Below are 16,522 nucleotides of genomic sequence, written 5' to 3'. Positions count from 1 at the left end.
TGACAAAAGAAATTAAATTTCCTCATTAGAAGCTAAGAGAAAAATGAAAGGAAGTACTTAATAAAAGAGGCAACTTTTTTGTTGTTATGTTTGACAGCACTGTACTGAACAGAATATAAAATGAGAAGAAAGAGAGTAATACGTGTATATTCCTAACTCATTTTTATGCTGCCAACATGTTAATAGGCTCTTCCCATATCCTTTCCTCAGTGACTGATTAAGCTTCTGTGCTGAGGGAAATGAGTAAATAAAAAGCCAGAACTAATTTTTTCCTAAAGTTTTAAAAACATAGCAAAAAGCAGAAAACAGAAAACAGGGAGACCAGGATGCAGGTCGAAACCCAGGAGGTCCTTCCATAAAGAGAAAGACAAGTCTGTATCTATGGGAAGAATTAACACAAAAAGGAAAACTTGCCCTAAAGAAAAACTGTATGGTTGACACGGAGTACCAAGAAAGTCAAAAAAATCAGGTTCCACGCACAAAGAGGAAAACCCATTGACAGAGGTTAAAGCTGTTCATTTTTTCCTTTGAAAAAGCTAGCAGAAGCTTACAAAAATCCTCTACTTGGTTTAAATGAATGCCTCTGACTATTCAGACCCTACAAATAGTTTTCTTCTCCTCTCCTCAACTTACAAGCAAGTTAAGCAGCTCGTAACATAGTGATGTGATAGCAGTGTGCATTTGTTACGTCCTAAATTCAAGTTATGTATATTATAGAAAATCTAGATTTAAAGTACCTCAATTTAAAAAAGTAATGTACACTATCATAATGTACAAAATCGGACTGATTTCCTAGAAGTGCCATGTTAAAGACTTCAGAAAGCTTAAAAAAATGGAAAATTTATACTGATATTTAAAAAAAAAATTTAAATTCTGTTTTTTCTCAACTCTCATAAATGTAGTACAAATACTCCCCAAAGATGAAGGATCTCAAATAGGGAACTTTCTTTATTATCTAAAAGCATTAAGCACCTGTCTCTCAACATTTTTTAAACGGGCAAATGACATCTTATTTAATATTGGTCACTCCACACCCCAGAGAAAACTGTTTTTTGGAGAGATTTGTTTGCAAATCAAATGTTTTTAATTTACTTATTTTTTTCCCCTAAAAACAGTTCAGGGATTTGGAATTCTAGAAGAGTCCCACAAGATAAATGAGCAGACTAAAACAAATGTGACTTCAATGAAAAAACAGTGCAGTTTATCACACAGTTCTGTGGCTTAACTGGGAGACTTCTGTCTACAGACTACAAGCATAGCAATGTGTATTACTCATTATACATGTATTACAAATTTAGGCAAAAGTATGACTTGAGCTGAGATAAATGTAAAAAAATGTAATATTTAAATTCATGCATTTGCTATTTGCTAAATCTTCTGATATTCCCCTTTTCAAAAATGGTGACTACTGAATTAAGTGTTACCAAATGAACATAACAAAGGAAAACACAGGTGAATAATTCAGGTGAACAGCTCTGCAGAATTGCCAGCTATCATGACATGCCATTCATTCTGGATTATCAAAGCTCAGATTTGTGTCAAACTGAAAAGAAGTTTGGGACAATTTTTTCCTAAACTGATTTTACAAACTCTCCTCCAATACGTTCAGCACATGAGGAGTTAGCTGGCAGGGTGCAGAACAGCCAGGCCCTTTGCCAACCTCACAACTGTAGAAGAAGTTTGAGCAACTTATGTATGTATTTTGGGAAACGTTACACAAACCATACGAGAAGCAAAATATGCACCACCACGCCACCAACTATCTTTGCTTTGTAGATTTCAGAAAGGAAACACAGATTACATACCGTCCTGTATCACAGAAGCAAACTTTGTAAAAACCCAAATCAGAGCCCAAGAATTATAAACCCTGCTCCTTTTTTTTTTTTTTTAAGGTTAAAAATATCATGCAAATATTTTCAAGTGAGCAGTACATAAAACACAGTTTATCAATAACCTCCTATGACCTTGTCCATCAGTATGCTAGAAAAGTAAATCACTTATTTTATGAAGTGAAATTACCCTTTATAGCTATTTCATTTGTTCTCATTTTAACACCTTTACATGAAAATATATTTTAAAAAAAAAAATCTACCAATGCAGATGAAGACTTTCAGATTTAAAACTATTTAAACTTTCATATATAAAACTACTTATAATTACAAAAATAATAATAAGGCTCAACTCAACTCAAAAGCAGCATAACAGCATTCAGTAAGAGCAGCCAGAAAACTGCTGTGAAATTATGAACGTTTTCTTTATGTTTTTGAAAACACATACCGGAAAAAGGTAAGACTGAATGTACTCTGCTACAGTGAGTCTCCCAGCCTTTCCCTAGAGGAAAAGAACATACGCTGACCCTTTTTCTCACTCACATAACTCCTAGGAGTAGTAAAGTCAGATACTGAATTTGCCTGGAGATGTATCTGAAGAGCTGTATAAAGTGAAGACTGATTCCTCTGCTCTTGGAAAACCTGGCTATTGTTCTTTGCTATACGTGCATGTCATGTGGTCAGAGAAATTTATCTTTGAGAAGTGCCACTCTTAACATTTTTTTCACACAAGCATTGTAAACAGCAATAATAATAAGTAATAGGAACATGAGTTACCCTCTGACATGAACTCTTTTTAAACATTAACACATAAGTGTTAAAAGAAATTGTTTATACATGAGATATTAAAGCTATCAGAAAAAGTTAGAACACCTTCACTCGTCATTATCAGAAGTTACTAGATGACTTCCAAGACAAGCTAAAATGCTACAACAAACTTGAATGATGTAATAATTACATTAAAAGCTCAGCTGTTTCATGATTTTGATTTGACAGAATACAAACAATTTAATTAAAACACAATTAGGAAGATGATAGATCTTGTGTCACAAGTCCTGCATGGCATGTCTGGTAAAACATCAAAGTTCTTGTAATAAAAATGCCAGAAGACCACATGCTAAAATTTACCTTACTTGATCTTTTCCAACTCTTCCTCATTAGCATTGTCTGAAAATAAAATAGAGCATTTTAATTACCTTTTCTCTGAAATACAGAAAAGGAGGCCAGCTGTCTCTCCAAAGGGACAATCCACATTTAACCACCATTACCACTGAAGCAGTAACACATACACTCACTCCAGCGACAACTACACAAAACTAAAATAAATCCAGACATCTAGCAGCAGTGTTCACACCCAGGTATACTTCTCTGGGTGGTATGAATTTCTTATTTCTGGAGACAATGCATTATGTTAAAAAGATTTATATATAAATATATTTTTCTTTTTCTTTTTTTTAAGAAAAAAAAAGAAGAGAAAAAAGAATTGGATAAGGAAAAAAAAAGTAATTTGCCATTACTTATACTGAATTCAATTTTTCCTGATCCTTGAATGACTGTTTTATAAATATTAATGTACTCCAATTCTTCAGAACACTACTGTTTAGCTCACAGGCATAGCCACATAAAGATAAACCCTATGCCCCACGTAAGGATTCTTGGACAACATGCATCTATTACAAAAATTTTAAGATTATCACTACTATTTAGCTTCACAGCAGTAAAAATAGCTCTATTTTTTGATAATCACACACATGGGCTAAAATTAAGTATATGGTCAAGAAAAAAGTGCATACCTTCAATCTAAAAAACCCAACAAAACAACAAATCACAGTAGCTGTGTCCTGCTACGTAAGTGATCTGTAAAACCTTGGTACTGCTCTAACATGCTGGAAGATAGTGTCGAGAGAAACAGATTCCTAATTGGTAAATAAAACAGGTCAAGATGGATAATTTATCTGTGGACAATTTATCTGTGAACACAACTATTGCTTAAAGCAGTTCTGTGGAAATACAGAGAAATTAGTTTGTGCAATTTAACAACATTTTCCAGCTTGTGCTTACACTGGGCAAGAATAAATCGAAGGCCATTAATTTCTCTTTAAACTTTTTTTAGACTGTGGAAAAAACAAGTACAATGCTTACTTTTTAATTAACTATTGCAAAAATGCTTTGTTCTTCAGACTGAAACAAATTTTGAAACGTGAGTGTTTTACTCAGTACAAAATAAGTATTAAAGGGGGGGGGGGGGGGGGGCAAAGGAAAAAAAAAAAACAAACACCAGGAAGAAATACGTGTTTTCCCTACTTTTAAAATATCCAGAATTTGGTTATTTGGTTCCAATAGATGCAGTTTGTTGGGAGGAGAAAAAAGCTGGTGAAGAAAATTGTTAAGTTGCTACGGTCAGAAAGCTTAACGGCTCTGCCATTAAGTTAATGGTACCGTAGCCTTGTTAAATATATATAGATATTAATTTTTTTACAAAGCTGGAGAAAGCCACTTCACTCATTCTTATGGGCAGAATGAGAGGCACGTGGGGAGCAAGCAGCTCTAGGCCCATAGCATTTCTTGTATAACCACATTCCTGCATCCTGTCCGACCTACCTTTGCACCTCCCTTCCTCGCAGCTGCTTCATCCCACACATCTACACCCACTCAGCTGTGGACCAGGCTGTGAGCAGGGAGGATGATTCAGCCCAGTTATGTGAATCAGACACCTGTGTAGTATCATTTCAGCTTCGATGAGTTAGGTGTGTGCAGCAGCTAAAGAAACGTGACTTACTTGCTGAGTGCACTAGCAACATCACCAGCCGCAGCAGGTTAAGCTGAATCAATCAAAACCACCCTTAGAAGCCAATGAAACAAATATATAGCACGGGGCAGGTTGTGGTGGGTGGTCTACTCTACGTGGAACTGTGTGATACAAAAATACTCCATGACTGACTCCCCTTCTGTCATTCTTTCTTCTATTATATATCATTATCCCTTTGGCAAGGTTAAAAAGACAAAAACAAGCTTACACTGTAAGACTGACAGTTTTAGACTGTAAGATTTAAGACAGTAAGCAAATTGAGCAAATTGACAGCATATTGTCAATATTTTTATTGACAAAAAAAGCAAAAAAAGTCAAAAGCAAAAAAAAAAAAAACAAAACATAAAAAAACATCATTTGGGATTAATTGTTTAAGGAAAAAAAGATGCTGTAATTTAATTCTCACCAAAGAGCAATATCCAAGTAACACTCATATGCTTCCTTTTTTTTTTTCCATTTTCTATGTTACTCAAGCCATTGGCAGCTGCCAAACAGTAGTGCTCAAGCTCTGCTGGCCCCAAGCCCCCAACTTTCTGATTCCCTGTAGCCGAGAGTTGTTTTTAAGCCCTAGGCTGGAAGCGACTGATCTAGAGAATACACAGGAGATGTGCAGCTCCAAGGAACTCACGGACACTGTGCAAGTTCTCCAGTGACAAAACCTGTGCACTGCACTCTGCTAGAGAAAGCCAAAACAGTCACATGCACCACGGCACCAATGGTTACACCACCAAGCAAAGAATTTGCAGACATCTCATACACATTTTTGATTGGCATGCATGCAATATAAATGACACACAGGCATGCATAATGTACAGGTATTTAAAGGTAAATGCTGTCAGAATTAAAGAAACAAAACAAGCTTTATTCAAGCATGTTGAAGAGAAAATCCACTTCTTTGTTAGTTCTGACTTTTTAAAATTACATTCTTCAAAAGGAGAAATTAAGGAAACGGCAGAAGAGACTACATCATAAACATATTTTTACAAGTAGAGATAAAAGTATTTTTTTGTAGAGCTCATAGATTTTACTATGTTTTTGTATACACATACTTTTTGTGTACTTTTTAATTTTAAGTCTTCTTTGTTTACACTAGTTAACTAAACTGTTCTATCAAAGCAAAGTAATTCAAACAGCAATATTAATGTAAAGAACAAGTACTGTTAACAGCACAAAGCAAATGCAAACGAATTATTGGAACTAGTGCAACTCAATTGTGTTAGTATTCATGAATACTAAAAACATTCTTACTTCTGTGGTGTATAAGAATAATTCATTCATCAATTTTGATTCACAATTTAATGAATGTTCAAAAGTCAGAACAAATCTGACTTTTCCTTTCAACAATACTCAGAAGAATAGACCTCTATTCAGGTACATAATTTGAATGGCATTATATTATGAGATTAGTACTTGCAAAGTTACAATTTTTATGCTGTCAGAAAAAGCGCTAGGACACCGAAGGCAAAGATCCATATAAGATTTGCTAGAAATGTTAATTTGTTCAGTTGCCCATACTCATAGACAATTGCAGGCTACTTCTGCATGTTTTTCCTGAGAAAACAGACCATGAAAATCAAACAACGTGTTCTTATTTATGAACATAGTATATGGAGCCTGTTTTAAATTGAAACCATGTCTAATATTATTCTCCTGGAAGCACTGTAAACTCCTTAAGCATTGCTTATGACAGTATAACAAGATTTGGTGATAAATTCCCAGCTCTTCCAGTTATTAATATAATTTTATATAGTTATATGCAAATGTTAATATTCTTAATAGTTATCTGAATCTAAAGATGAGATTTGTTTTGATCTTAGGAAATGGGACCTTTTAGCTATAAATTAGAAAGAAAATCTTATCTATCAGCACACTGAAAATTTGCATTTTGTCAGAAATTCTTCCAGTAAGAAGGAAGAAAATGCTCATCTGTGTACCATACCAAATCTCTCACATCTCTTTGCACATCTCAAGGCTTCATAAAGGTTAGTTCCATCCAAAACATGATCAACTATTACTATTTCATAGTAACTGCTTCTTTTTAAAATGATTTGCAATAATAGCTCCCCCTCATAGGTAGGAAGCAATACACAATAAGGCCCCCAATTTTCTGCCACTAGTCCACTGAAATTCCAACTGGAATATCTTATCAACCAGCACAGGTGCTAACAGTATCAATAGTTCTTACTCACGATGACAGGACACTTCTTGTAATATGTACCTACACTATTTTGCTATGCCAATAAAATGGTTTGCTATTAAGAGTTGTCCTCTATCTAGATACAAAAAACATATTGTCAGAAGACTTGACCTTATCTACACATCAATGCCAGACCTCCAAAGCGCTCTCAGTAGCTCCAATTCAGGTAGCTAAATGATCTGCTTGGAAAGTCTAATCTGCAGCAAAAATTCTCAAACAATACGTTACAAACAGCAAGTATTGTTCAGAGAACTGGTGTTTGAAGTGTGACTACAGAGCTGCCAAAATATAAGGTCAGACACAATGCTACTTCTATGCTATAGCAATGTAGGAAAGCTAATACATCTGCCGTTGAAGCTATTCTTTTTCTTTCCCCAAAAATGATCCTAAGGCACACTTATAATTTAAGAACATGGGACTTTAAGTACATGAAATACGTATAAGTGCTACCCGTTAATTTCAGAATTCTTCAGCTTTGTAATTTAACCATTTTACACCACTTATATAACTTTAAACTGTTCATACATTTTGTAATCAGTTGAACGAATAAAGCTTAGCAGAAGAAAATATACTTTTGAAACGTAGGTTATATAGGAACATCAAACCAAAAACATTTAAGAAAATTTGGAAGGACTTAGGAAAAAGTGGTTATGATGTGAACACACTTTCTCTGCAGCAATCGTTAATACATATTTAAGGATCCTGACATGTTTCTATCTATAAGTTTCAACAGGTACTATTTGAATTATTACCTATATAGAGATAACCAAATAGAAGGGAAGCAGTAATCATTCAAATGGAACACTATATAGATTGGGATTTTCCTTAATTACTATTTTATACAGTACATGTTTCTATAGCAGATAAGAATTAGCTTTGATCATCTAGCACAGCATTTGAAAATTTATTGCTCTCAACAAAGTTAAACTCAATAAAAATTATCCTCATTATTATACAAGACCTTTTAAAAACAGTCAAGGATGACAATTCAATTTGAGTGATATATTTTGTAATATACTTACTCCTTAGAGAGTAAATAAAGTCTAATTAACAAATATACAAGTACGTGTGGTAACTGCATAAAAGGTAATTGTGGCCTGACCTATTAAACCTATACTACATTTGTATACATCAATTCAGTATTAAGCTTATTGGTCATCTTTCCTTCGCTGTTACATAAGTTCTCTAATTTTACTGTAACTTTGTTAGGACTGCTGTGAGCTCCATATCTTGGCAAGACTGATTTCTAATAATAAGTAGAAAACTCGAGATTAAGAATCAGGGCATTGTCAATCCTGGGCATTTTTAGAATAAAGTGCCAAAAAACAACAGCTTGAACAACAACAACAACAAAGATCAGTTCAGATAAAGTAAAAGCATTAACTTACTAAATAGAAAGGTAACAATGAAATGTATAACAGCACAGAAACAGTTTTTCCTCTTATTACCATCAGTCAGTTGGGTATGTGAAAAATTGTTGTCCAGCAAGTCTATGGCACATTCAGTTCCTAAATTTACTGACCAAATGCCCATATGAAAGACATGTCACACTGTAGTGTCTTAATTTCACTTTTTCAAACGTGATTTTCATGAGCTCTCTTTGTGTAATAGATAATATTCTTCCTTAAGACTGAAAGACACAGCAGGTATCCTATCTGTATGGTGAAAAAATCAAACAAACTTCTACTGTCCGTGTAATGGTTTTGCACACCAAAGCACATTTATTCTGTGCTTCACGATTTAAGATTACAGCATGATAATACCAAAATCACTTGGAATGACAGGGCTATTATCACCTGACTCAGAAATGCTGTTTTTACTCAAAGACATAAAAACAATGATGAAATCATTTATGTTTTCAAGTCAAATGATGAACACTTTTGTGTCGAAAATTTGCAAGGAACTTTTCTGAGTTGCCTGCACAAAGGTATAGCTTAAAGAAAGAATAATATAATTTAAATAAAATAAATTTAAATATAGTTTAAATAAACTCCCTGTACATTATTACTATTTTCCATTATTCTTGGTATTTTCTGACAGAATGTCATAAAGAAAAACAAGAGAGGAGAAACTTGTTTTCAAAACTCTGCACCTTTGTTGTACCAATTACCGAATACCTAGTTCCAATTACTGAGTTACTAGGTTATTTAATTAGCACTAGGGGAAAAGTTGGACAAAGAAGAGTATCACAACACACCAATATTTGTCAGGTATGTAACAGGATTCTCTGTCACACCAGTGTCCTGTAGCATTACAGAAATGTAGATGCTTTTACAAAAACCATAAAGTTGATCATATCCCTGTTTGCAGTACAGACACAGAATATGAATGAAAAATTTCATCGGATTAACACTTCTTTTCCCCTCTCTGAACTGAAAGGAATTCAGATTATTTTACAACCTCTGTAGAAGATTTCATCTCTTGTATTACTACTGTAAATGTACTATCACTATTTAAATCAAAAACCAACAGATGAAAAATTAAAAACAAAACGCATCCAAACTGCAGACAGAATTTGTCACAACAGGATCTATCTACAAAACTAGAAAGCATTTTCACTAGCTAAACAACTTAGAAAACTAAGATTGATGAAGGAACTACAATAAACACTGAAAACCAGAAAAAAAAAATCAATTTAAATCTATTAATAAAATTGAAAAATATCAGGTAATAATTCATCACTAAAAGCCCAAAAGTAGAAACACTACTTTTCCTCGAGTTTCTTTCTTTTCAGTGTGGATTAGTATTCAAATATTCTTATCTGGAGATGGCAGCACTGGGTCCAAAATTCTTCACCAATGGTTCATTGATATTCTTCTATATTAACCACCACTGTTCACCTGCAACTGACTTTATTTGAAACTGCAGACTGTTTATGTTCTGTCTGAATCACTCACTACCATCTCAGGGAGAATCCAACCCAGATGAAGTATGCTCAGCTATACCTGAAACACTGCTCAGCATTGTTCTAAGACCTGGAAATATCAAATTAATCTCACGATATATCGTTTATTCTTGTGTTTTAAGTCATCTAACCATAGAGGGGTCACAAGAGTGATGACACTTATAAAAATATTTGCAATTACCGCCTCTCGCTGTTCTTCTCTAGGAGCCAACAGAACTGATAACAATATACTTCCCAGATCATGGTCTGGGTAATGAGGATCCTTCAGACTCAAAGTAACATCTGTTTGCCTACAAGAGAAAAACATGTATTTGTTTTGGTTGCAGGTTTTCAGATAATTACATTTCTGAACCATTACAATTAAAGAAATCTGTATTTATATGAAACTACTTGAAAATGATGTCACAAATTTAGCTTATTTATATCTTTAAGTACTGCAGTCTCATAAATAAATACTAAATGCTGTTTCTCCACGTTAAGTACTTACACATGCTCAAGCAATTAAATCAACCAAAATGGTAATGGATTAAAAAATAAATAAAAAAAATAAAGAAGAAAAATAAACATAAGCAGTAGGTGGTAATATGTGGACAGACATAAAATAAGAACAAGAGTAAAGTGGTTATAAAACTTATATCTCTATAGATGCTGTAACAAATTTTCTGCATGAACAGTTACTACATTATTAATGTTAATGTTACAGTAATTCCCTAAAACTAAATGTCTTCCTTCTGCCAGTTTTATGTGATGTAGGTTTACATTATTACTTTTCAGCATAAGGTTCTATTTACAATTCCAGAAACATGAAATTGACAAACCTACAGAATTACTCCATAGGCTTGTTTGTGCCATACCTGTTTAATTCTAATGAAGTGAGATCCAAAAATGCTGATCCAATAAAGTCATCTTGAAGTCCAAAGTCATAGTCGAACACCTATGATGCACAGGGGATAAAAGCATTTTCCAGCATTAGAAATCTTATTATTTTGAAATTTTGCTGCTTCACATTCTTTAAAATCCTTTTCCAGAGTTAAGCCACGTGTTCCTCACATTAAATCAGGAATAACTGAAAGCATCATGTAACTTTCTGGCCACAAAGTAAATTTTGAAACTCCTTATTTAAAAGTCAGAATGCATAATGTACAGACACAGACGTATACAGCTAATAGACTGCATATGAAAACAACACCTGTTGCACAAAGAGAAAAGCATTTTTATAAACATAGGCACAAAGAGAGGAAGACCAAAAGAAAAACTAAATCAAGGAGAATCACTGATTTGTTAGACATGAATTAACACTCGTATGAACTTTATGAAGTTTAGAAAGAAAGCTGTGATATGATTGTGTAAAGTGGGTTATTAACAGCACTTGCGACAGTATTAGGAATTAAAAAACAGTCTTAGTCTGGCTTTTGAAGATTTTATAATTTTTTAAGTTTTAGAAATATTATAATCTAAGTTGATGACTTCATAGGTATGCATAAGAAAATAGTGACGCTTAGTACTACTGTGAGAATGCTGCCTACTAGCTCTCTATCTCAAAGAGAAAGTACCTGGAGAAATTTACTGAAATCCAGACAAGAACCTCTGCGTATTACATTGAGTTGCATCATGATTTGAGATGTATTACACTTTCTCAAGTCAGAAGGAAGAATAACAAACCATTCAGGGATGGCTTTGGGAGGGAAAAAACAAAAAGATGTATGGCAACAAAGTAAAGTTATGACATAAAACTACAGAAATCAAAAGCTGGAAAATACCAATTTTCAAAATCAAATTTTCTAGGTAAGTTACATTTTCTTGTCAAATATTGTTTTGAGAATTTCTGAGGACCAGAACATACCTTCAGCTCTAAGTAAGAATGATACTCATCAATAGCTAGTAATGATAACATTTAACCGAGAAGTGAGAGGCCTGGACTCAAGGCATTTGATTTTGATATAAATACTTCAACTATTGCATTACAGAAACTCTTTTTCCAGCAGTTAAAGCTACTCATCATCCACAAATAAAGAGTTTAGCGGCGACAGCACTGCTGTGGGACACAAAGGATTGAATATACATTTTTGTATATAAATCCACTATAGCCACTGATCTACCTGAGCAGGTACTGTCATATTTTTTCTGTCTCATTTTCATTCTAGTGTGAAAGGAAAATGAATGATGAAATTTCTGTTATTCTTGCAGAATAGATTTGCTTTCTCACCCTACAAATTAAAGATGAAAATGTCCAATGGACCTTTACAGTTGAGTTAGTATAATTTAGCCATGTCTTAAAATATTTGGATGAGCTATAAAAACTGCAATATTTAGACAATGTTTTCATAGTACGTACATGCATAGATAGGTATTATACCTGTTAACATCTACTTTCTAGAAAAGAAAAAAAAAAAAGCATGCTGCTGTTCCCTTGTCACTTTACTGCAGGGTTGTTATTTGGCATAAACAAATCAAAATAGGTAGTTATGTAGTAAGCATCCCCCTTTGAATCTGTTTCTCTGTTTTAGAGCACTGGGCATGTATTCATTCCTTACTAATCCCTAAGAGTAATAAGAGCAGGAAAGTGCCAATTAAGAATTATAATTATTTGAGCAGAACACATAAAACTTACAATACAGAGCCATACTCAAAGACTGCTTAACTGACATTTATCTACTAAAAAATTCTATAATTTTGTATGTCAGTTACAGTTTTTGTCAGCTATTTCAGATTAACACTGATACTAAACTGAGTATTCTGACAAATTACATTATAGGTATGACTTAATTTTCTAACCTTTCTCAAAGTATCCTATGTATGTTCTAATTAGAATTCTAAAACTACATTTCCTGTAACATTTTTAGAATTTAATTTCTATCTACATTGTTTTACAAAATGAAGAATCCCATTTGGAAACAGATCACCATAAACAATTTGGGCCAGAAAAGTGCTTTTCCATTCCATGGAATGCATACACAGATGGATGTTTCCTTTCTAATAAGGATAACTAAGAAATATTAACGGCACTGCTGCAATTAACTCTGAGCATCGCTGGCCTCACTTTGATTTAAACTCAAGCTATCCGATATTTTGGCACAGATGATGCCTCTGTCATGACAAAATCATCCTCACCTGTGACATAATGAGTAGAGTTATAATGTAAAGACAAAAAAAAAAACAGAAAGCATTACAAAACATATAAGCAAACCCATTGTGTTCAGGCATGAACAAGAAAAAAATGAGAGAATTAGGCACATACATTGATTAATTCTGAAGTTAATGTCAGGAAAGAATTGCTTTTAATGGGATAGATTAAGCTTCATGTCAGAATTATACAATGTTTCTACACATAAATGGCATGCCATCAATATACAGTGCAGTTTTCTTTCTGTGACCTTCTCTTAAGGATGCTTTAAGAAGCATGAAATAATTACAGCCTGAAATAAACTAAAATGCCTCTACTGAACTTTAAAAGGGAAGTTCTCATGTTATTATTATGTGTATTTAATTTATTTCACCTCAATTTTTTTTTTTTTTTTTATATAATGCAGTACTTCACAATAACTTTTACAGCAATTATAATCTGTACTTTCCTTCAATAACTCTTTGGTTGTAATTTGTCAGACATAAATACCTTTACATATATAGGTTCTCTTGGATTATCTATAAGAATGGAAGTTTTTTCTTCCCATACAGGATTGAGGTTCTTGTGTATTGTTTTACTTCTAAATACTTCTTTTCCTCCAAGTTTGAACTTGACGTATGGATCACTGGTTCCTGTTAACAAAATACATATTGTTAATTATGTCCTTTCAATACAATACAGATAAAAATGTAATTTTTTACTGATAGTCAAACTAAAAACATCAGCTGAGGAAAGAATTACTTTTTTATTATCACCATTTATTTTACACAGTGTCATTATTCAGCTAATTCTCTGTGCCGATATCGAATGGGTGTTTGCATCACTTTCTGTTGTTTGCCATCCAAACTCAATACTGGCTTTTCCGCTGCAGTCTTTAGTTAACAAAATAATGAATTTATCAGGACTAGGATCTTATCTTAATGTAATCAGAAAAAATAGATTATAATATTAATTTCTGTAATACATTAATCTAATTACACTAAGTGTCTGAAAACGCATGGGCAGATGTTAAGAATGAATCCTGTCTCCACAGACATCACCGGTGTAACTCTTCATTGACTTTATTGCGTCCAGGATTCCCTCTTCCATGAAGACTTCCTACACCCGTCAAGGTGAGCAAACTAACCCTAAATTCACGCCACAAAGTTCATGTGCTTCCTGCAGCGACCATGTAACAGCAGGCAGGCACAGGCTTAAGCTCCCTGATATGAGTAACAGTTGACTGACCAGACCTGTAACCCCATAAAGAACTGAAATAGAAACGTTAAAAATGCCGTGAATGGGCCATGGATGGGGCATGGGTGCAAAAGCATCAAAAAACAAAAAAAAGCATTTTGATTGCAAAAGACATAGTTAAGACTTCAAAGGAAAGGAAAAGGTTTGATAGAAAATTCAAACTAATTGCTTTCCCTAAAATGTCAATTGGTAACATTTCACTTTTATGTACATGAAATTCATCTCAGTGAAAAATTTTGGATGGCATTCATCTTTCTGCTTCTCTGCCAGCTGTGTCAGCCCTAACAATATTTGAGTCTAATGGATTCAAGCTGATTTCAAAATCAACAATACATCTAAGATGAACAAAATTACATCTTCATGAGCTAAAACAGGGAACAGTCTTTCTTCGCACCATTAATGGGTTACATATTCCAGACATTTGTGTTTACATCCGTAAGGAAACGCAGTGATTGTCTTTTATTAAAACTGCAACGTGCTCTTCAGAGTCTGGCACGACTACAGCTCTTTGCACTGTTTCATGCAGCCACAAGATGTCAGTACTCTTTAGCTAAAATTATATATCCCTTTCAAAAATCTAGCTGTGGGAACTGGGATCTCGCATGTAAGAGGGCTGCCGTCATTCGCTTTTGTCATTACTGGGACAGTCTCTCAGTGGCATAAAAAGTTTACTCTAGCACAAATCACTTTTTCCTTAGTTATGTAGTTAAGTAGTGGTGACAATTTATTTGTAAGGCAAAGATCATGTGTTTGAATTCATACTGTGAAATCCTTTGAACATGGACACCAACAAATCAGCAAGAGGAATGTGAGACATATCTCCCACGAGCCATAATTCTCCCTGTGATTTTCCTCACTGCTGCCTTGAGCTGCAGATTAGCTGGTCTTTAACCAATTCTTTTTATTCTGCAAATTTCACAAAATTCTCTTGATGTTTGAAATTAATATAAAACAGTGTTGTGAGATACATAGCTCATGAATATTTCAGGACACAGATGTCAAACAATTTAATTTTAATTCATTTTTATGCAACAAATTTAGTAGTGAAGCATATCAAACGTTACTTCCATTTACAATGCATTGCAAAATCTCAGGCTTTGTAATATTGTGCAATGGATGCTTGAACCTTGCTTTGACACATATCCACTTTAAAGCCAAGAGCTCACTAGAACCAATTAGATAGAAGTTCTGTGCCCTTCACAGACCTTTCACATTCCTCGAAGAAAGACCATCAGATTTTTTAAAGTTTGCATATAAAGAAAGACAAAATTAAATAAAAAATATCGCATCAGTCATGCAATCCTTCACTAATGCCCTGCAGAGTTGAGGAAAACCCTAGGTGTAGTGTTTGAACAGCACACACTGAGCCCAAGTGTCAAGCCAGTATTCTTTTTTAAACATCCCCCCCGCCAAGGAAACAAAAGGTTTTTCTGGAATGTACCTGGAATTTTGTGCTGAGCAGCAGAGCATGAAAGAAGGCACAGCAGAAGCCAAAACCCCTTTCCCTCTAAAAAGTTCTGCTGAACAGGATCAAATGACCTCCTGCACAGCTCTGTGTCACAGGGTCCCAATTTTAGTATGTATTATAACAATAAAAATAATATTTTTTTCAGATACATAGCAATTATAGATGCCTATTAACACATAATATTAATATTGCATAATTGATATAATTATATTGTATTAATATTATATTAATATTGCATTATTAATGGTACAATATTAACCATATGCTAATAGGATTTTAAATATGTAATAAAATCATAATGTGTGTTTTAATTAACAACCTCAGTTCAATCTACATAAGTATAATTTCGCCGTTTTATAAAAATCATTTTACTTTTGATCTTAACCTCACACAAACCCAGTAAAAATCTACAAGCCTTCAGAATGGGCCTAAAAAAAAAAAAATGATACCCAGTCATGGATTCCTGTTACTCAAATCCCAGATTTTTAATCGTTTTCCTTGTTATCAAACCATTCAAATGAACCTGATACACCAAGGCCTAATAGCCCAAATGTTTATTCTACCTGTAGTAGCTAATAACAAAACAATAAGCCTTCACTCATGAGCTTAAAATCTTACAAAAAAAGCCGAACTGTGCAACTATAGAATCTATGACTCTATAATACCGATATTTTGCTGAAGCTGCACCGTTGCCTGTGTATAGGCAATAAGGATTCTCCACACAGGGTGGCAGCCTCTCTTTGCTAAGGAGGCTTAGCCAAACAAACACCTAAAGACGTTGCTGAATTTCAGTGGAGAAACTTGCCACCACCACAGCGGTTGTTCCTCGATCCTGTGGAAGAAGGCTCCTCTGGCCCTGCAGGACCCACACGCTAACACGTACGGATGCGCTGACTGTCCTGAATCCAACACTTCTCTCTATGTAGATGTCACCTAAGATGAGTTTAGCTTTGC

General features: G+C 34.1%; 1 protein-coding gene across 13 annotated transcripts in view; it reads right to left on the bottom strand.

The window, feature by feature from the left end:
• Window positions 1–16,522, bottom strand: part of MCTP1 (multiple C2 and transmembrane domain containing 1) — a 277,914-nt gene that overhangs the window by 141,697 nt on the left and 119,695 nt on the right. For 11 of the 13 annotated variants that reach the window (XM_083816846.1, XM_083816848.1, XM_083816838.1 and 8 more), the window contains 4 exons: window positions 13,354–13,496; window positions 10,595–10,674; window positions 9,922–10,030; window positions 2,958–2,996 (listed from right to left, as the gene is read on the bottom strand). In XM_083816846.1, coding sequence (XP_083672972.1) covers window positions 2,958–2,996; window positions 9,922–10,030; window positions 10,595–10,674; window positions 13,354–13,496 — 371 coding nt within the window. The remainder of the gene's footprint in view (window positions 1–2,957; window positions 2,997–9,921; window positions 10,031–10,594; window positions 10,675–13,353; window positions 13,497–16,522) is intronic. The other 2 variants (XM_083816841.1, XM_083816845.1) reach the window with 1 other exon arrangement.

This window comes from Anser anser (genome assembly GCF_964211835.1).
Source record: "Anser anser genome assembly, chromosome: Z".
Taxonomy (NCBI): domain Eukaryota; kingdom Metazoa; phylum Chordata; class Aves; order Anseriformes; family Anatidae; genus Anser; species Anser anser.
This window is presented reverse-complemented; position numbering and strand designations above follow the sequence as displayed.